Source organism: Phyllostomus discolor, chromosome 1 (assembly GCF_004126475.2).
Source record: "Phyllostomus discolor isolate MPI-MPIP mPhyDis1 chromosome 1, mPhyDis1.pri.v3, whole genome shotgun sequence".
In the NCBI taxonomy this organism is placed as follows: Eukaryota; Metazoa; Chordata; class Mammalia; order Chiroptera; family Phyllostomidae; genus Phyllostomus; species Phyllostomus discolor.
The window spans coordinates 25133620-25149924 of record NC_040903.2 but is presented as its reverse complement, the minus strand read 5'-3'; the positions used below and the strand labels follow the sequence as shown (position 1 = coordinate 25149924).

General features: G+C 40.5%; 1 protein-coding gene across 1 annotated transcript in view; it reads left to right on the top strand.

Annotated features, from left to right (window-relative positions):
* APBB2 (amyloid beta precursor protein binding family B member 2) overlaps positions 1 to 16305 on the top strand; it is a 324017-nt gene that overhangs the window by 141226 nt on the left and 166486 nt on the right. Inside the window, exon 5 of the mRNA XM_036031648.1 lies at positions 12196 to 13011. Within this exon, the coding sequence (XP_035887541.1) occupies positions 12196 to 13011 (816 nt within the window). The remainder of the gene's footprint in view (positions 1 to 12195; positions 13012 to 16305) is intronic.

Genomic DNA, 16305 nt, shown 5'->3' with positions numbered 1-16305 from the left:
ATTGTGTGGTGACAGATGTTAACTGGACTTATTGTGATCATTTTCTAGTAAATGCAAATGTTGAATCATCATATTGCACACCTGAAACTATTATAATTTATGTCATACACATAAGAGCGTGATTATCGTGAGATAATTTAACATTCTTGGTCAGGGTCATATTATATTGACAAAAATAAAGACATTGATTGAGGGTTGGACTAATATATAATAAGTTGAATAAGTATATATGTATATAATTTCAAATTTATATATTGATGTCTAATGGGGAGAAGAGTAGATAGCATCTTATACTGAAGTGAAATGCAGGTGGGCACTGAGTTTATGTATTCACTCATTTGTTTAATATTTCTTTCATGAATTCTGCTTGGGGACCGCTCCTCTGTGGTCTTGTTGGACTTTCATTGAGCAGCAGCAGTAGTATCACAAGGCACATACCGTATTTTGCCGTGTATGGTGTGCACCCATATTTTTGTACGCATTATACACAGGATTATCATACCCATGGTATGTAATCATTATTCCCATGTATAATGAGCATCCTTATTTCTCCTCAAAAATTTGGGCAGAAAAAGTACACATTATACATGGCAAAATACGGTTAAAAATACGGATTTTCATTAATAGGACAGAAAAACACTGCTGGAAGGGAAAACTGTTGTCGCTAGATTGCTTCACTTACGTAGCTTTAAGCTTCATTTTAACACTACAGCTGTATTCTTAATGTGGAGCCTATAGTGGCCCACCCCGCGTCCTGGGTCTCCGAGCTCAGTATGTGATTTTTCAGGAAGCAAAGGCTCTGCTCTGGATGCTGACAGACCTTCTCTAGCTGTACGGCTGAGCTAGCGTTTTAGGCTGTCTTTGCTTTTATGGGAAAGGTAGACAATATTTGGATTAGGATAAAGTTTCAAAATCTGCCCCTTTATCTAAATCAGCCCCTCTCCAAATGAGATATAATGTGCGCCTCATCTGTAATTTGAAATTTTCTAATAATCACTTTAAAAAAAAGAAATGGATGAAATTAATTTTAACAATAGTTTATTTAACTCATTAGATCCAAAATATTATTTCAATATATAGCAATATTTTAAAATTAATAATGATATACTTTTTTAATGCAAAGTCTCCAAAGTCAGTGTGTCATTTATACTTATAGCTGTCAACCCAGGTACGGAATATTCATTGGAAATACTTGATCTGTATAATGATTTCATAAAATTTTTAGTTGAAAAGTAGATTCACTATCCAGGAAGTTCCAAACTGGCTTAAATATTTCCCAAGTATTAGTTTATAAATTTAAGTTAATTATAATCAAATAAAGTTAAAAATTCACTTCCTCAATTGTATTAGTCACCTAAGTGTTCGTAGCTCCTCCCCATCACTCCTAGTGGCTTCCATATCGGACAGCGCGGCTGTAGATTATTGTTAACACCGTATTTAAGTGCTTTTATATTTTCCTGGGTTATTAATGAATTAGAATTAGTTCATGCCACAAAGTCTTCAGACACTGTTTTGCTGCATTAGATTTATCCACCCAGCATACCAATGCCTAGGGAAGAATAGCTGTGTTTGTATTTCATTCCCAGGGCCAGGGGGTGCTTTGCACATAGTAGGGGTTTAATCAGTGTTCAGCTAGCTATACCCTATTTAGTCCTCAAGTTTACTTAAATTTTGCTTTCTCAGGGAAAATTTACCTGCTCCTTTGTTAGATTTTTTTCATTGAACTGAGTTACTTTCTTCCAAAGTTTACACACTTGCACACTGATTTGAGTAACTTGGTGATTAATAGCCACATCCCAGACTAGACTATAAGTCCCATGAGATTGGGGGGAGGTGTTTTTCTTCATTAAAGTATTCCTTGCCCACGGTGAGTTTGGAATAATATTGGTCAGATAATACCACAGGGCCATTTAAAATATGGTATGATTAGCAGATTGTCCAGTTCTTAACTTTATAGTAGTTGGAGTTTTGTGTTGGCGGGGAAAAAAGGAATATTTCATTTTAAGGATTATGCATACTAAAAAATATGCAGATTTTTAGGTTTTGTTCAGGTGTTTTCAAAATGCTCCTATAAGTATGTCTTTTCCTAGCTTTCTTCTGCTTTACTGGTCTTCATTTCTTAAAAATACCTATCACCTTACACCTGTCTCTGCTAATAACTTAGGGTGCACTGAAGCCGAAAACCAGAAGGCAGGAAAATGGAATTGTGAAACACTGTTAAGGAGCTGAGGAAGGCCCAGGACAAAAGCAGAGGTGACAGAGGGAGCATCTCCTGCTGTTTCAGGACAGTTAAAAATAAACCCACCGTTTTAATTACAGAAGAGTAATGAGCCTTACCCACAATATGTAAAAATATGATTAAGAATGTATTGAAAGTCGGTAAACCAAGGTTGTCAGGTCATTATCTGAATCATAAAGTTCGAGGTAATGCCCATTAAAGGTTCCTAGTTTGGAAAGGTTAGCTTAGAATGTAGTGTTTGCAAATACAGGGATGAGCGGAGGTAGGTGTACAGGTATAATGCAAATAAATAATACAGTAATTATTCAATAATACTATGTGAATAGAAACTCTGTTTTGTATACTCACAACTGTAAACCTACTGTGCCCACCCCTGTGTGAAGTCTCCACATTTGAATAATGCTCTAGCAAACCTCTTGCATTTACTTTTCCTCTCAACATTTCAACATGGCAGAGAAGTGAGCATACAGAAGTGGGGCCATGAGGGCACAGCTTGGTGGGTTTTCACGTGCAGACCAAGCAGCAGTCCGTGACCGTCACAACATCCTGGAGACTGCCCTCCTGTGTTCTCCAGCTCTCTTGCCCTCCAGGGTAAACCATTATCCTGACATAGATAGGTTTTTCCTGTTTTTGTACTTGATATAAATGGAATCGCTGCAGTATCCGCCTTTGAATTAATAAAACAGATTATCATTCTAAGTGACATTTCTGGTAGCAACTCATTGAAAACAAGATGTTTTTGCAGTAAGGAAAATAATAGGGAAATTATTATGCATCTAATTTGGTAAACTGGCAGTTTACCAGTGTATTTACCATATTTTGTTGTGTGTGAGGCACACTTTTTTGCCCAGATTTTTGAGGGAAAAATAAAGATGCTTATTATACATGGGTAGTACCTAAAACACCTTGTTATCTGTTCTTATGTTTTGTAATTATTTGGTACATACATAAAATTTCTTGTACCATAATATGTTAAAAAATAAATGCTAAGACTAAAATTCCTTTATAATACAAAACCCCCAAGTATCTAAATATAAATGAATAAAAGATTGAATTAAAAAATTAAAACAAATTTTTTTTCTTGAATGTTTGGGCCACAAATGTGGGTGCACATTATACATGGGAACCCATTATACACAGCAAAATACGGTAGTGCTTTACTATTCCTTTAAGAAATGGTCTATGTAAATGCAAGAATGTGTGCATGTGCACCTGTGTATGAATGCGTGTCTATGCACATGTACATGCTTTTGAAGATTTCGCTCAAATTCAGTCATGCTGTGCTATGCATGCCATTCACCCCTCAGTGATAGGTCTGAGAGCCCCTCTCATAGCAGCTCATGTAGATCCGATTCATTGTTCCTGATAGCGGCACGGTCCTCTTACATAGATGTACCATAACTTAATGAGCCAGCTATCTGCTGAAGAACAGGTAGGTTGTTACTGATCTTTTGCTTTTAGAACAATGTAGTCAGTGTGAGTTTATCTATAAAATATACTCTTAGAAATGAAATTGCTGAGAAATGGGTCATACATTTTTGCTTTGCTCAGATATTTCTGAATGGCCCTTTAAAGAGTTTTGCCACTTTTGCTCCCACCAGAAAGGTTTAATAACTCCTATTTCCAGTTTCCTATTTCCTATTTTCTTAAGTTTTAAGAGAAGTTAGTTCTTCATACGTTTATTATGAAACGTATGATAATAATGTTTCATACGAAACACAACTGCCTTTTGGGCAGTTGTGTTTCTCTTGGGACTTGTACCTGTCCTTTGCCTATTTTTCTGCGGGCTTACTCACACTTTTCTTAATAATTTCAAGGAGTTCTTTCCATGCAAAGGAAATTAGCACTTTTGTGTCATTTTTGGTGTTTTTTTGTATTTGTTTTTTTGTCTTCCCTATGTTTATAGCCATTTTCCCCCTAAACAGAAGGTTTAAATTTTTATATGGTGAAATGTACCAGTTTTTTTCCTTATTGGCTTCTGAATTGTGTGTTTTTAATGAGAAAAGGCATTGGAAACTTTAAATAGATAATGGATAAGTAGATAGATAGGTAAGTATATAAACTTAAGTCTAGAATGGAAAAAAAAAATCTCAAATGTTTGTGAGAAAAGGACCCTAAGCAGGAATTCAAGTTTTAGTCAAAAGTGGTATAACTAACTATAAACAAACAAAAATTTGGATGTTTTCTGTCAAAATTTATTTAACATTTTAAAACATCTTTTGGAAGGGTTTTCAATGATATGCTTTATTTCCTTATATGTATGCTTTGTTATTTGGGGTTTTAATTTCTCAAATGATCCCTCTTTTCAGATTTCAAATTATAACCCATTTCCTGCACCACTGCTGACGTCCAGTGATCCATGTCAGAAGTACTTCCAGGTCAGATACATTTTCACATGTTTCAATGCAGAGAAGCAGTTGCATATGAAAACTAACGAATATATGTGATAGATGATTGTTTTGATGTTCAACTTATGATTTGCTAAAATAGCATGTTGTGGATTTTCATTGTTTTTCACTAATATAATAGAAAAAAGGAATCATCTTTAAAATAAGATAGAAGAATCAATTGGACTTAATTGTATTCATATAATAATTGCATGACTCTACTAATACAATGTGGAAATATTTTAGTTGACTTTAATGGGAAATGTAAAACTATCAAATTTTGCCATCGAGCATTGCCCATGATAGCCTGTGAACTGTTACATACAAGCAAAGGAGGTGGTGGTGTGAGTCTCTGTGAATGGCATCCTGCCCACCGTGGGGTTTGCCTAGAACAGACCCCCAAGTCAGTATGCTCCTTGGATGCAATGCCGAGGAATTCCAGGCCCTAGGAAAAATCACCTTAATTTCATTGTATGCTCCTTTCTTAGTGACGTGATGGATGCTGGTCTTTGCACAGGATGGTGTGGGATTTAACTCTTAGCCTCACGGTAATATAATAAGGGGAATGTGATGGCAGTAACATGAAACACACTATAGGACTGCGAGTGGCAGGCACATCTGGGTGGATTCTGTGTTTGTTAGGTCACACGCCACTCAGAAAATTCTGAGTTTTGAAAGAAATGGATTTTAATCATGGACTAGTAGATATTAATTTCCCTAAATTTTAAATTAAACTCAGTAAGTACGCCCAACCTCTTTTTTGCTTTACATAACACTGCATGTTTCACTTCAACAGAGAATTAAAATAAAACCGTAAAATAAACACTAAGTGCAGTAGAATTATAGGAATACATAGGAATATCCTTTTTATAAAAGTCAGCCAAAACTGGTATGACAAACCTAAGTTCACAGAGGAAAATTAGGAACTTAGGTGAGTCTTAGAGGATATCTAATTCATGCTGGGAAAATCCGGGGTGGGGGGTTTTCTTTGTAAATACATATTTGAGTAGGTACGTTAATTTTGGAAAATCAAGGCAAATATGTATGTCCTTTTAAAAATACATTTTAAGTGTTGAGAATAAATCCCTTTAGGAATTCTTTAGCATTAGAAGTTTTTTTTATTACATTGCAAGATAGACTCAGAATGGAAACATTCTAGGAACAAAGCTGGCAAATATATGAAATGATGTGCTTTGTTCTAAACAGAGGTGCATTAATCAAATGGCTTGTAGAAATTTCTTCTGGCCATTACATTTTGTTATGCTGATATAGTCATTCTTTCTGTTGGTACTCAAGTTGCATTATTCCTTGGTAGTTATATAAAAAAATAATGCAACTGTTATCCAGCATGATTTTTTTTAATAAAGAGCTGCTACTATTGTGCATTGGTATAGGATGTAACACATTTTGCCAAGAAAGCGGTATTCTTATTTCAGCGGATATATTCCAGCCATTTTTATTTGAAAATAGAAATGGCAGCTAGTAAGGAGTGTCCGGACCAATACATGAGATCGGGTATGCCCAAATCCCATTTTCCAACTTTCAGGAGCTGTGACTCAGAGCACCTTTTAAAAAACAAACATACCAGAATCAGTACCACCATCTGCCTGAAAAATTTTTGTTGAACTTGCAAGATTCGACCTAAGAGTCTCTTCTGAATAGGTCGTAGCTATGACATAGTCAAGTAATTAGCCTTTTAAGGCTTCTTTCATTGTTTCTTTCTTTTTTCTCTTTTGGAATTGACTCGAGGCCAGCTTATTCAAGAAAACCTGTGTCATTTCATTATAGCTTACATACCTTGTTTCACCTAAACCAGTATTCCCAGGTTCGATCATTACTGGTATCATCAGAGTTGGCCATAAAAATCCAGAGCTGTTAAATAAACACATTCATATTCAGAAGACATTGAGGCTCTTTTAAATGATGAAAACAGCTTAGAAATGGAGCAGAGAAAATATCCTTGGGATATGCATATCATATCCCAAGGTGACTGACTTCTTATTTGAATACACATATTCTGATTTGTTTCCAAATAATCAGCCACCACATCTACCACATTTTCTCGCACCTGGAGTGCCTTTCTCTTCCTTGTCAAGTGGTCCTACCTATCTTTCAGGACCTAGCTCAGCATTTTGTTTGTGGTGGTGTTTTGCTTTTTGTGGGAGAGCCTTCCCTGAACCTCTCTCCTCATCCCTAATATCTTCTTAGAAGCCCCTACTTTAGCTTTTGGGAGTTTGTTTAATAAGTTGTCCTTCTCGACGCCCTGTGTGAGTTTCTTAAAAGAAAGCAATTGGTACATCGTTCTTGAAGCACCTCAGTTGCACTTGGAATGTTGAACAGAGGGAGCCCTGAGGCAATTAAGTTGACTGGAGAATAGGAAACTCTTGGGTGGTTAGAGCTAGCTCTTGAAATCCGCCCCTGTATCTACAGAGGCTGGGGAAGCTGCCCTGTGAATTGGCTGTGTGAAGTTGCTTTCTTGGTTTAGAAACTTCCAAGGTACTAAACCTGTGACCTCTCCTACCCGATGACCCAAGCTGCTTCCTAATAACCTTTGCATCTTTTGTTCATTGAGAAGTTCTTATCATTTTTGTCACATTGAGGGTTTACTTTCATGAGTAATTTCAGGAAACCAGCTTTATTTTGCCTCTCCTTCCTAAAAGAAAAAAAAATGTTGAGTTTATTTCATTTCCTTAATACTTTGAGGTCTAGTTCAAAAGGCAGCATTCCTCAGGGTAGACGTTTTGCTGTTAACTCCTCAGTGGAAATAAAATTGTATAGCAGAAAAATAAAAATGAAGACAATGTGAAGTCTCATTTAAGAGCGGGGCAAACACTGGGCTTCCCTGGGCCCGTTTGTCAGTTTCCAATTTTATAAGCATGTTGCAGGAGCAGAAGAAGAGCAGCAGGTTATTGAAGAGAGGAGTTTCCTGTCATTACTGACCATTTTCCCCCCCTTGACAGGGGGCTAGCGGTCTCAGGGAGGGAAGGGAGCAGGTTTAACTACAGGCTCCAGCACGGGGCTGTGTTACGATGCCATCTGAGTCACGGGCTCACAGCTCAGTGCTGGGATCTTTGTGATTCTGGGGTTGAGGAAAGCTTGGTTAGCCATGAAATTAAAGTGACCCTGGCCTTCCTAATTTTGTTTAGGCTTTGTAAGATAAAACAAGAAGAAAACACAAAACTCTGTATGTTAACTAAGACTCCTTTAGTTGCTCAAAGGAGAAAAACATTTTTAAGTGGTTTAAGCCAAAAAAAAAATTATTGGTTTTCAGGGACTCCGACAATGTCATTGCAGCTTGCTCACTTTCTCTGTCTCCTGACTGTACTTACCCATTTGTTAGGTTCTTACTTATGCGAGACGCAGGTTGTCTTTTTGTGGCAACTCCTTGAAGCTTCTGTCTCCTCGTTCAAGGAGAAGAGAGAAGAGAGTACACCTCTTCTGGTCATTCTGGCAAAAGTCTTAGGAGTTCCTCTCCGTGGGTCGCATGCTTTTCCTTGAGCTAGCCACCAAGTGGTGGGGATTTGCTGCTCTGATTGGCCGGGCCTGGGCCACGTGCTTCATGAAGTGAGGGGGAGAGTCATCTCTGCCCGAAACATAGGGACTGAATCCCTAATCCGTGAGAGAAGGTATTTCTGTTTTGTCAGTTTCGTTCACTGCTGTATCCTCGGCAGTGAGAACTGTATCTGCTGCAAGAAATTATGGTAGTACACACAAAAAATATCTGTTGAATGAGTGCGGAGGAAGGCTGATTCCTCAAGGGAGATTTTGGGGCTTTGACCTAAAAAGGAGGAACTACATGGCAGGCCATAACAGATGTGTCTTCATCGTGTAGGAGTTCTTGTCACACTCTTCACTCTAAACTTATACCCAGCTCTGGAATAGGAATCAATCCTCTTGAATTGATGATGGGTCTTCATAGGGAACACTCAAAACAGCATGATGAACAGATGTGGAGGTGAGGGCAAAACCAGGGGCCCCCTGCACCTTCCAGGAGTCCCGGAGCAGAGCCACGTCTCTGCTGAAGTCGGCTGCGGGGTTACACCTAACACCTCAATTATATCCCACCTGGAGACGCTGTCTTTCCTTCTCCCTCCCATTGCACCATCCGCCTCTTCGTTTGTTGACCGTTTCCTTTGCTGAGCAAAACCTTTTTAGTTTGATTGTGTCCCAATTGTTTGTTTTGTTTTTGTTGCCTTTGCTTTTGGTGTCAAATCCAAAAAAAAGTCATTGCCAGGATGTGTTAAGAACCTGACCTGCTATGTTTTCCTCAAGGCGTTTGATGGATTCAGATTTTACTTTCAAGTCGTTAATCCATTTCGAGTTAATTTTCCTGTATAGTGTAAGAGAGCGGTCCAATTTAATTTAATTTATTTTTTTTTGCTTGTGGCTGTCCGTTTTTCCCAACACCGTTTATTGAAGAGGCTGCCCTTCCCCCAACGTGTGTTCTTGGCTCTTCTGTGATAAATTAACTGACCGTATATGCACGGGTGTATTTCTGTGCCTGGTATTCTGTTCCATTGATCTATGTGTCTATTTTTATGCCGTCAAAGCTCAAAAAATTTTTTTTAAATGTCACTAACCCTGTGTTTTTTCCTTGTGACTATTTCTAAACTTTGTCCATTTCCTCCGATTTCCCAAGATTGCTTACCCTCGGGGGAAGACTTTATCTTCATGAGAAAACTGTGGCTTTCAGTTTTACTTTTCCTTGGTTTCGTGTCACGGTGGTGACAGACGTGCCTGTGCCCATCCCCTACTCCTCCACCTTTTGTCTTACGTGAAGAAGTGCCCCTGGTCCTGGGCGGGGCCGGCAGTTCCACGGCTGCTGGGGTCCCCTCTCCTCTCGTCACCTGGACTCTTCCTCTCTCCTCTCATCACCTGGACTCTTCCTTCTCGGTCAGTCCCACTTTTGTGCTTCTGCTTTCCCCTCCAACGCAGAATCTGCACGTCTGGTGTCCTGGGTCACTCAGCTGGGGAGAGTCCTGGGCAGGGCTCGAGCCTGTCCCTTGGACCCTGAGTCCTGTGCGCTTATGTTCAGGGGCACTGCCTCTCACCTGCGGTGGCCTTTCTCCCTCGGCTGTGGTCTCTCCAGGATTTCGCCAACCTCTGTCTGCTTCATGACCCTTTGAGCTGAAATGACTGTCTGGCTGATATATTAATTCTTGGGGGCAACTGTAACTTTGTAATTTTGCCTTGGCAGCCTTAGTTCTAGACCCAAACCTTCATTTTGCTTTCAGGTCATACTGTCACTTAACATCTGAGACACACTCTAATTGTGTTCAGGCCTTGATCTATAAAAACAGCAGATAGGGAGCTGTCTTGTATAGGACGGTCCTGTCGGTCTAGCCTAACCATCCCCCTGTGTCTTCCTACAAGCCCAGGGGTGACAGAGGAAGGACATAGGAAGGACGATGGGATCCAAACGGCTGATGAGAACATGGCTGAAACCTTCTATCTGTCACATCCAGGATAGGAAAGCTACTTCAATATTAAATCACCTAGAAATGTGGATGGTGTTCTTTCGGAAAATGCTTGTGGTTATAAACAAAGTAAATACAAATTTCTGCCTCATAACATTGTTAGAATGTTGGACCTGCCATGATAAAGTAGCCTCATGGAGATTTTTTTTTGCCATGCCTTTAAAAAGCCACTGGATTTCTAGCTTTTTCATAATAACGTCACTCTAACTACCCGAGAGTCTAAGTATCATTTTCCCTTGTGCCTGTTATGAATATGTGTCCCAGGAGAACTTCATGTGGGTTCAAGGTGGGCTCTTCTCGTCACAAACACTACACTTGAGTAAGGCTGAATTGTAAATGGAAGCGTGTGTTTTCCATAAAATGGTAGGAGTAGCCAAAACACTATTAAAATTTTTAATTTCGTCTCCGAGTATTGTTTGGGAGGGAGAACTACACTAGATCCTCTGTTCCTGTAAAAGGAAGCCCAAGTACTGAAGTGGGCTGCTGGGTAAGCAGGATTTTTTTTTAAAGCTTTTATTTAATTTTGGAGAGGGGGAAGGGAGAGAGAAAGAGAGGGAGAGAAACATCCACTGGTTGCCTCCTGTATGCCCCCAACTGGGACCTGGCCCGCAACGCAGGCATGTGCCCTGACCGGGAATTTAACTGGTGACCCTTTGGTTTGTAGGACGATGCCTAACCCACTGAGTCACACCAGCCAGGGCAAGCGGGAATTCCTATAAATAATAATCCTGAAGTATGGGGCCCAAGCTCTAACCACTTTGGATTACAGCGCTTAACTGTCTCTGTGGGCTGCATGGCCATTCCATTATAAAATGGACACTTCCTGGACTGTCCAGAGATGCCAAGTTTCCTAGAAGCTCACAGACTCTAGGATGAGTGGGGGATTCTTTTCTAAAATAGCCCATCCTGCACATTTGATGATAGAAAGAGATACCTCTAAGCTCCCACATGGAACATTCTTGCCTTCCTCCCGGGTGGAGGTCCCCGTGCTGCCTGCGGGAGGATGAGGGAGTTGTCGCCGTGCAATTTTAGGAATGTTAGGAGCTGTTCTTTGGCTCACCCGCTGCTGGCGTAGAACTCACTGAGGTCTCTGCGGAGGGCAAAGGATCAGATAAGGAAAAAGTCATTCCTCACAGGCCAAGCAGTGTGAAACCTCAGGAATTCTCGTTGATGAATCTCATTCCCTTTTAGTCTGAGAAACCGTTCTTTCTTCCTAGCAAGAGACACATGGAATAAATCATGGGTGGTGTGAACAATTTTTGAGATAAATGCAACTGTCAGATAGTTCCCTATGAGTTCTACAAGGGCACATGGTGACTGCAAACAGCTGAGTCTGTATTTTAATTCAGTTGGAATGCATTTGGAACTCCTTTGGGGCTCTGACATGTCTCTAGTCACGGGCTCAATGCTACATTATTAGTAATAATAGTTGTGTGTGTGTGTGTGCGTGCGCACGCGCTCTTGAGCAATTAAAGCATTTCTCCAAAATTTCTCCTTGCACAAACACTAAGCCCAAGTCAGAAATGTTTACAAAGGCACTAGCAAAACACTCTAATGGGGGTGTGATTTTTCTAGGCATTCAGAACACAATTTCTAAACACAGTTGAGGAAAATTACCTTGGATGTATGGTGCATCATTGAACAGTGACCTTTCAGGTTAATTCAGAAAGCTGGAGCCCAGAGGGATTTTCGGGGCAACTTTTTCATCGCCTGAGGGAAGAGCAGACTAGAAATGTGGCAAATGTTTAGAAAGGGAATACTTTTCAAAGTTGTGGAAACTGAAGCCACCAGAAGAGAATGCATTTTTTCCAGATTCAAAAGAGAGATACTTTTGAATAAGTAAAAGTTGGAGCCTCAGACGTTTTAGCTTTTCTATAAATTGGCTTTTGGATGTTCACATTAAGCCTTTTATTTGCTCCTATTTAATATAGAAGCAAGTGGTGGAAATTAAGAGGAAAATGGGCTCTGTATGTAACATGTATAACAGAAGCGTTAATTTTCACAAACGTCTGTTTAAAAATGTTTGCTCGCTCTGTGTGCCGAGCGGTTTGACCATGTCAGGCATCTGACGGCCCGTTTCCTCTTTTGCCAGCCGACTCAGGTGCAGACACTGTGGCGGTGTTTATGGCCAGCAGCGGAACCACGGATGTCACGAATCGGAACAGCCCGGCCACCCCACCAAATACCCTCAACCTCCGTTCCTCCCACAATGAACTGCTGAACGCTGAAATCAAGCACACAGAGGCCAAGAACAGCACACCCCCCAAATGCAGGAAGAAATACGCACTAACTAACATCCAGGCAGCCATGGGCCTCTCGGACCCAGCTGCGCAGCCCCTGCTGGGGAACGGCTCCGCCAACATCAAGCTGGTGAAGAACGGGGAGAACCAGCTCCGGAAGGCTGCGGAGCAGGGCCAGCAGGACCCCAACAAAAACGTCAGTCCCCCTGCGGTCATCAACATAACTTCTGAGAAGTTAGAAGGTAAAGAGCCCCACCCACAGGATTCCTCGGGCTGTGAAATTTTACCCTGCCAGCCCCGGCGAACCAAGAGCTTCCTAAACTACTATGCAGACCTGGAAACCTCAGCCAGGGAACTAGAGCAGGACTCGAGTGGCCAGCACGGGGTTGCAGGAGAGAAGGCCCCGCCGGGCCAGGGCCAGGCCTCCACCGTCATCGGGAATGGCGAGGTGCCGCTGCAGAAACCAAACAAACCCCAGTTCAGCCCTGAAGACGGCCAGGTAGCCACAGTGTCGTCCAGCCCGGAGACCAAGAAGGATCATCCTAAAACAGGGGCCAAGACGGACTGTGCACTGCACCGGATCCAGAACCTGGCGCCCAGCGACGAGGAGTCCAGCTGGACCACACTGTCCCACGACAGTGCCTCACCCAGCTCCCCGGACGAGACAGGTACCCCTGGGAAAGGTGTCGTAAGGTGGCACTTTCTTTTGGTGTTTTCCATTATTGATGGAGTTCATCTCTAGACTGACCCCCCAAAAACCATTTGTAGCAGAATTGGGCAATTTGTGTGGAAAATATTGTTAGATCGTTTAACAGTTTCATTTTGGTTCCTACATAAGTTGTTTTGTTCTGGGAAGCATTTTTGTAAAAGAAATAGGTTCTTGGTGGTGAGTGCAGTAAAACATCATCTATTCAGCAACGATATTGCCAGTGTGTAGGTGAACTATTTCAGTGTACTGTCAAGAAATACTGGGTTTTGTTAAGCAAAATAATAAGAGAAATACAGTTGCCGGGGTCAGGATATAACTGATGATCTGATTCAGAGAACTAGCTAATTTAAAGTTCTCAGCAGAACTTACGTATGCTTAAGCTAATGAAAGGTTAAAAGTCTGTTTATGAAAGACATTTCCCTTTGACCTTCACTGGGGAACATTGTGCTAGCCTTGTTCAAGTGATATTTGAAAATGAGAAAGCAGTGTTTCTTCTAAAATATATTCAGAAGTTTAGGATTTTCGCTAGTCTGATTGACTTCTCTCTATATCTATAATGTCTTCAGATTTGCCAGAGGAGTCAAAATTGTGACAGGAAGAACAGGGTCCTCAAAGTTAGCTACTTTTTTACCCTGTTTCTCATAGCCCCGCATTATACCGGTCATAAAGGTAAAAGACGTGGAGAACACTGCTGTTTCTGACTTCGGAGTGAACGAGCAGTCTCAAAGGCTTATTTCTGTAACATAACCTCTCAACTGCCCTAGTGGGTCCCGGGGCTCTGTGAGTGTGAGAGTGTGATACAAATAGAACTACCAGGGAAGGAAATAACGTTTTCCCAACTTACAAAGCTGAGAAACTACAAGGACTGCAGATAAGGAAAAGGGATGGGCAAAGTTAAAAAAAAAAATGTTTTTGAAATGCCCTTTAAAATCGCAGTGCTTGAAATGATGGATTTCATCAGCCTGCTGTAGCTGGGTATGGCAGTAGGGAGGTCACACTGAGTCAATTTCATCTTGTAAATGTCTAGACCTGCACATTACTGGAATCATAATTATGTTTTGTAATGTTACTGAGTTCATGGCTCTATTACTTTTTACCCATTGAAAGAATCCTTATCCTATAGCTGATGGACACCATTACCTGTTAGTGTCTGAATCTACATAAATAACTTGAGTCCCTTCCAAACGCTCCCTCCTGTTTTCACACATCCCCTGCCCACCCCATCCTGCTCTTCCAGACGGGGCGCTTTCTGTTGTAGGTAAATTTTAAATTCTACTGAAAGTTATTTAATAAACAGTAAAGTCTCCCCTGCTCCTCACTCCAGCCCCTTTTCCCAGTGATGACCACTTTTTTTCTTACTTCCTTTCAGAAACATTTTATGCATGTATCCACATTTATAATAAATTTTAAAATTTACCCAAATTTTATCATGATGATATTTTTAAAGAGTCCTTACTTTTTAGAGCTATATTAATATATGACTTTATATAATAGTATAGTATATAACATAAAATAGTATTATACATATAACATAATATAATATAAACTAATATAAATAATATTGAGTATGGACTTTTCTCCAAAATAATTGTGGTGGCGATTTAAAAAAGGAAACAAAATTGCCTATAAACTAATCATTGTTAAAGGTGGGTACCTGAGGGTTCATTATGCTGCTCTCTCAAATTTTGTGTTTAAAATTTTTCACAATAAACCATTTTCTCACTGCAAAAATTTAGATCATTTCCATCCGTAGCCCCCTCGCTTATTGTGTGCTTGGGTCAGCAAAGGCCTGTTGGGAGCTCGGTGTCAAAGCCGAGTGTGAACACGGGCAATCCGACCCACCCCCGCTGCACGGGACACCGTCAGTCCCTCCCTCCTGGTCCCTCTGCTCGCTGCTCCTTCGCTCCCGGTCCTCACAGCCCTTTCTGTGGCTTCTCCATGGAACTTGTTACAGTGCTTGACATGTGATGTGAACGAGATTAGAACTTTCTAACATGTTGAGAGGATATGTCCATTTTCGTCTCTTAGTATTGAGACCTTTGAATTTTAAAGTAGGGGTGGCAGTATGGGGAGGGCCCTTAGTGGGTGGGTAAGAACAGACATTTTGAGTCAAGTAAATATGCTGGAAAGAATATGTTGTTGCTGTGACTCTAAAGCAGCGAGATTGGGTTTTTTAAAAAATATACTAGAGGTCAGATGTGGGTTGTCCTTCAGAACGGCCCCTTTGGGGTCTCCGTACCCATTGCAGCATGCTGCAGTGTCTCAAAATATTGACATGAATGATATTTGGGAATTCTTTTGGAATTTCCTGAGAGCCAGTTGTGAACTTGTACCTTATGTCCATGCTTCAGAGTTTCAGGTGGTGACCACTGTGTAAATTAGCAACTAAAATAAAATAAGCAGTCATTCAGATTGTTATGCCTTTTGGTTTCATCTTTCCAGTGAAGCGTAACATCAGTATTTACAATGATCACAATCAGTTTAAACATCATATGTTTCACTTCTAATAGCAGAATTAGTGTTTATTTTATATTTATACACACACACACACACACATACCCACTCAGGGTCTGGCAGAAGTAATGCCTGCTTGAGTGGGGTTGGTAGGGTAGTCACATGGGTGTAATAATTATAGTTTTAATTTGAACATTTCACCTAAAATGCCGTATGATGTGCTTGAGTGTGGCGGTGTTATGTTACAGAATTACATGCTTCTGATTTTGTACTAAAAGAGGGGTGTTTTTAGTACAAAACTGGTTTTGTACTGGTTTTTTTATGTAGAAAACCCCATGTTTTTATAGAATAAACACAAACACTAACTGTTGGAAGAAAAGGAAAAATGAAAGCAAACATTTTGTAAGATATTAGCCTGCAGCATGATCAGTTCGTATTTAAAAAGTATATATATTTGCTTATTCACTGTGTTTTAAGCAAACACGCATTAGCATGGCATGTGCTTCATGACTAAATCATCATGACACAGTTATCTTTGGAGTCTAGGCTACGCTGTGGGGCACCTGGAAGAAGAGAACAGACTCATTTCTACTTTAGGGCATCCTTTCCCAGTTAGAGTGCGATCTGTGAAATAAACCGTGCGGACTGACTCAAAGATTCAGCACTTTCTACTTCCCTTTCTTTCGGATTTGCCCCCTCCAGCATCTTAGCACCTTTTTTTGCACAATCCTGCGTGCACGGTATGTTGCTGCTCTTTCCCTCCTAAGTAGTCTGTGCTTTGAGAAAACAAGAGGTGATT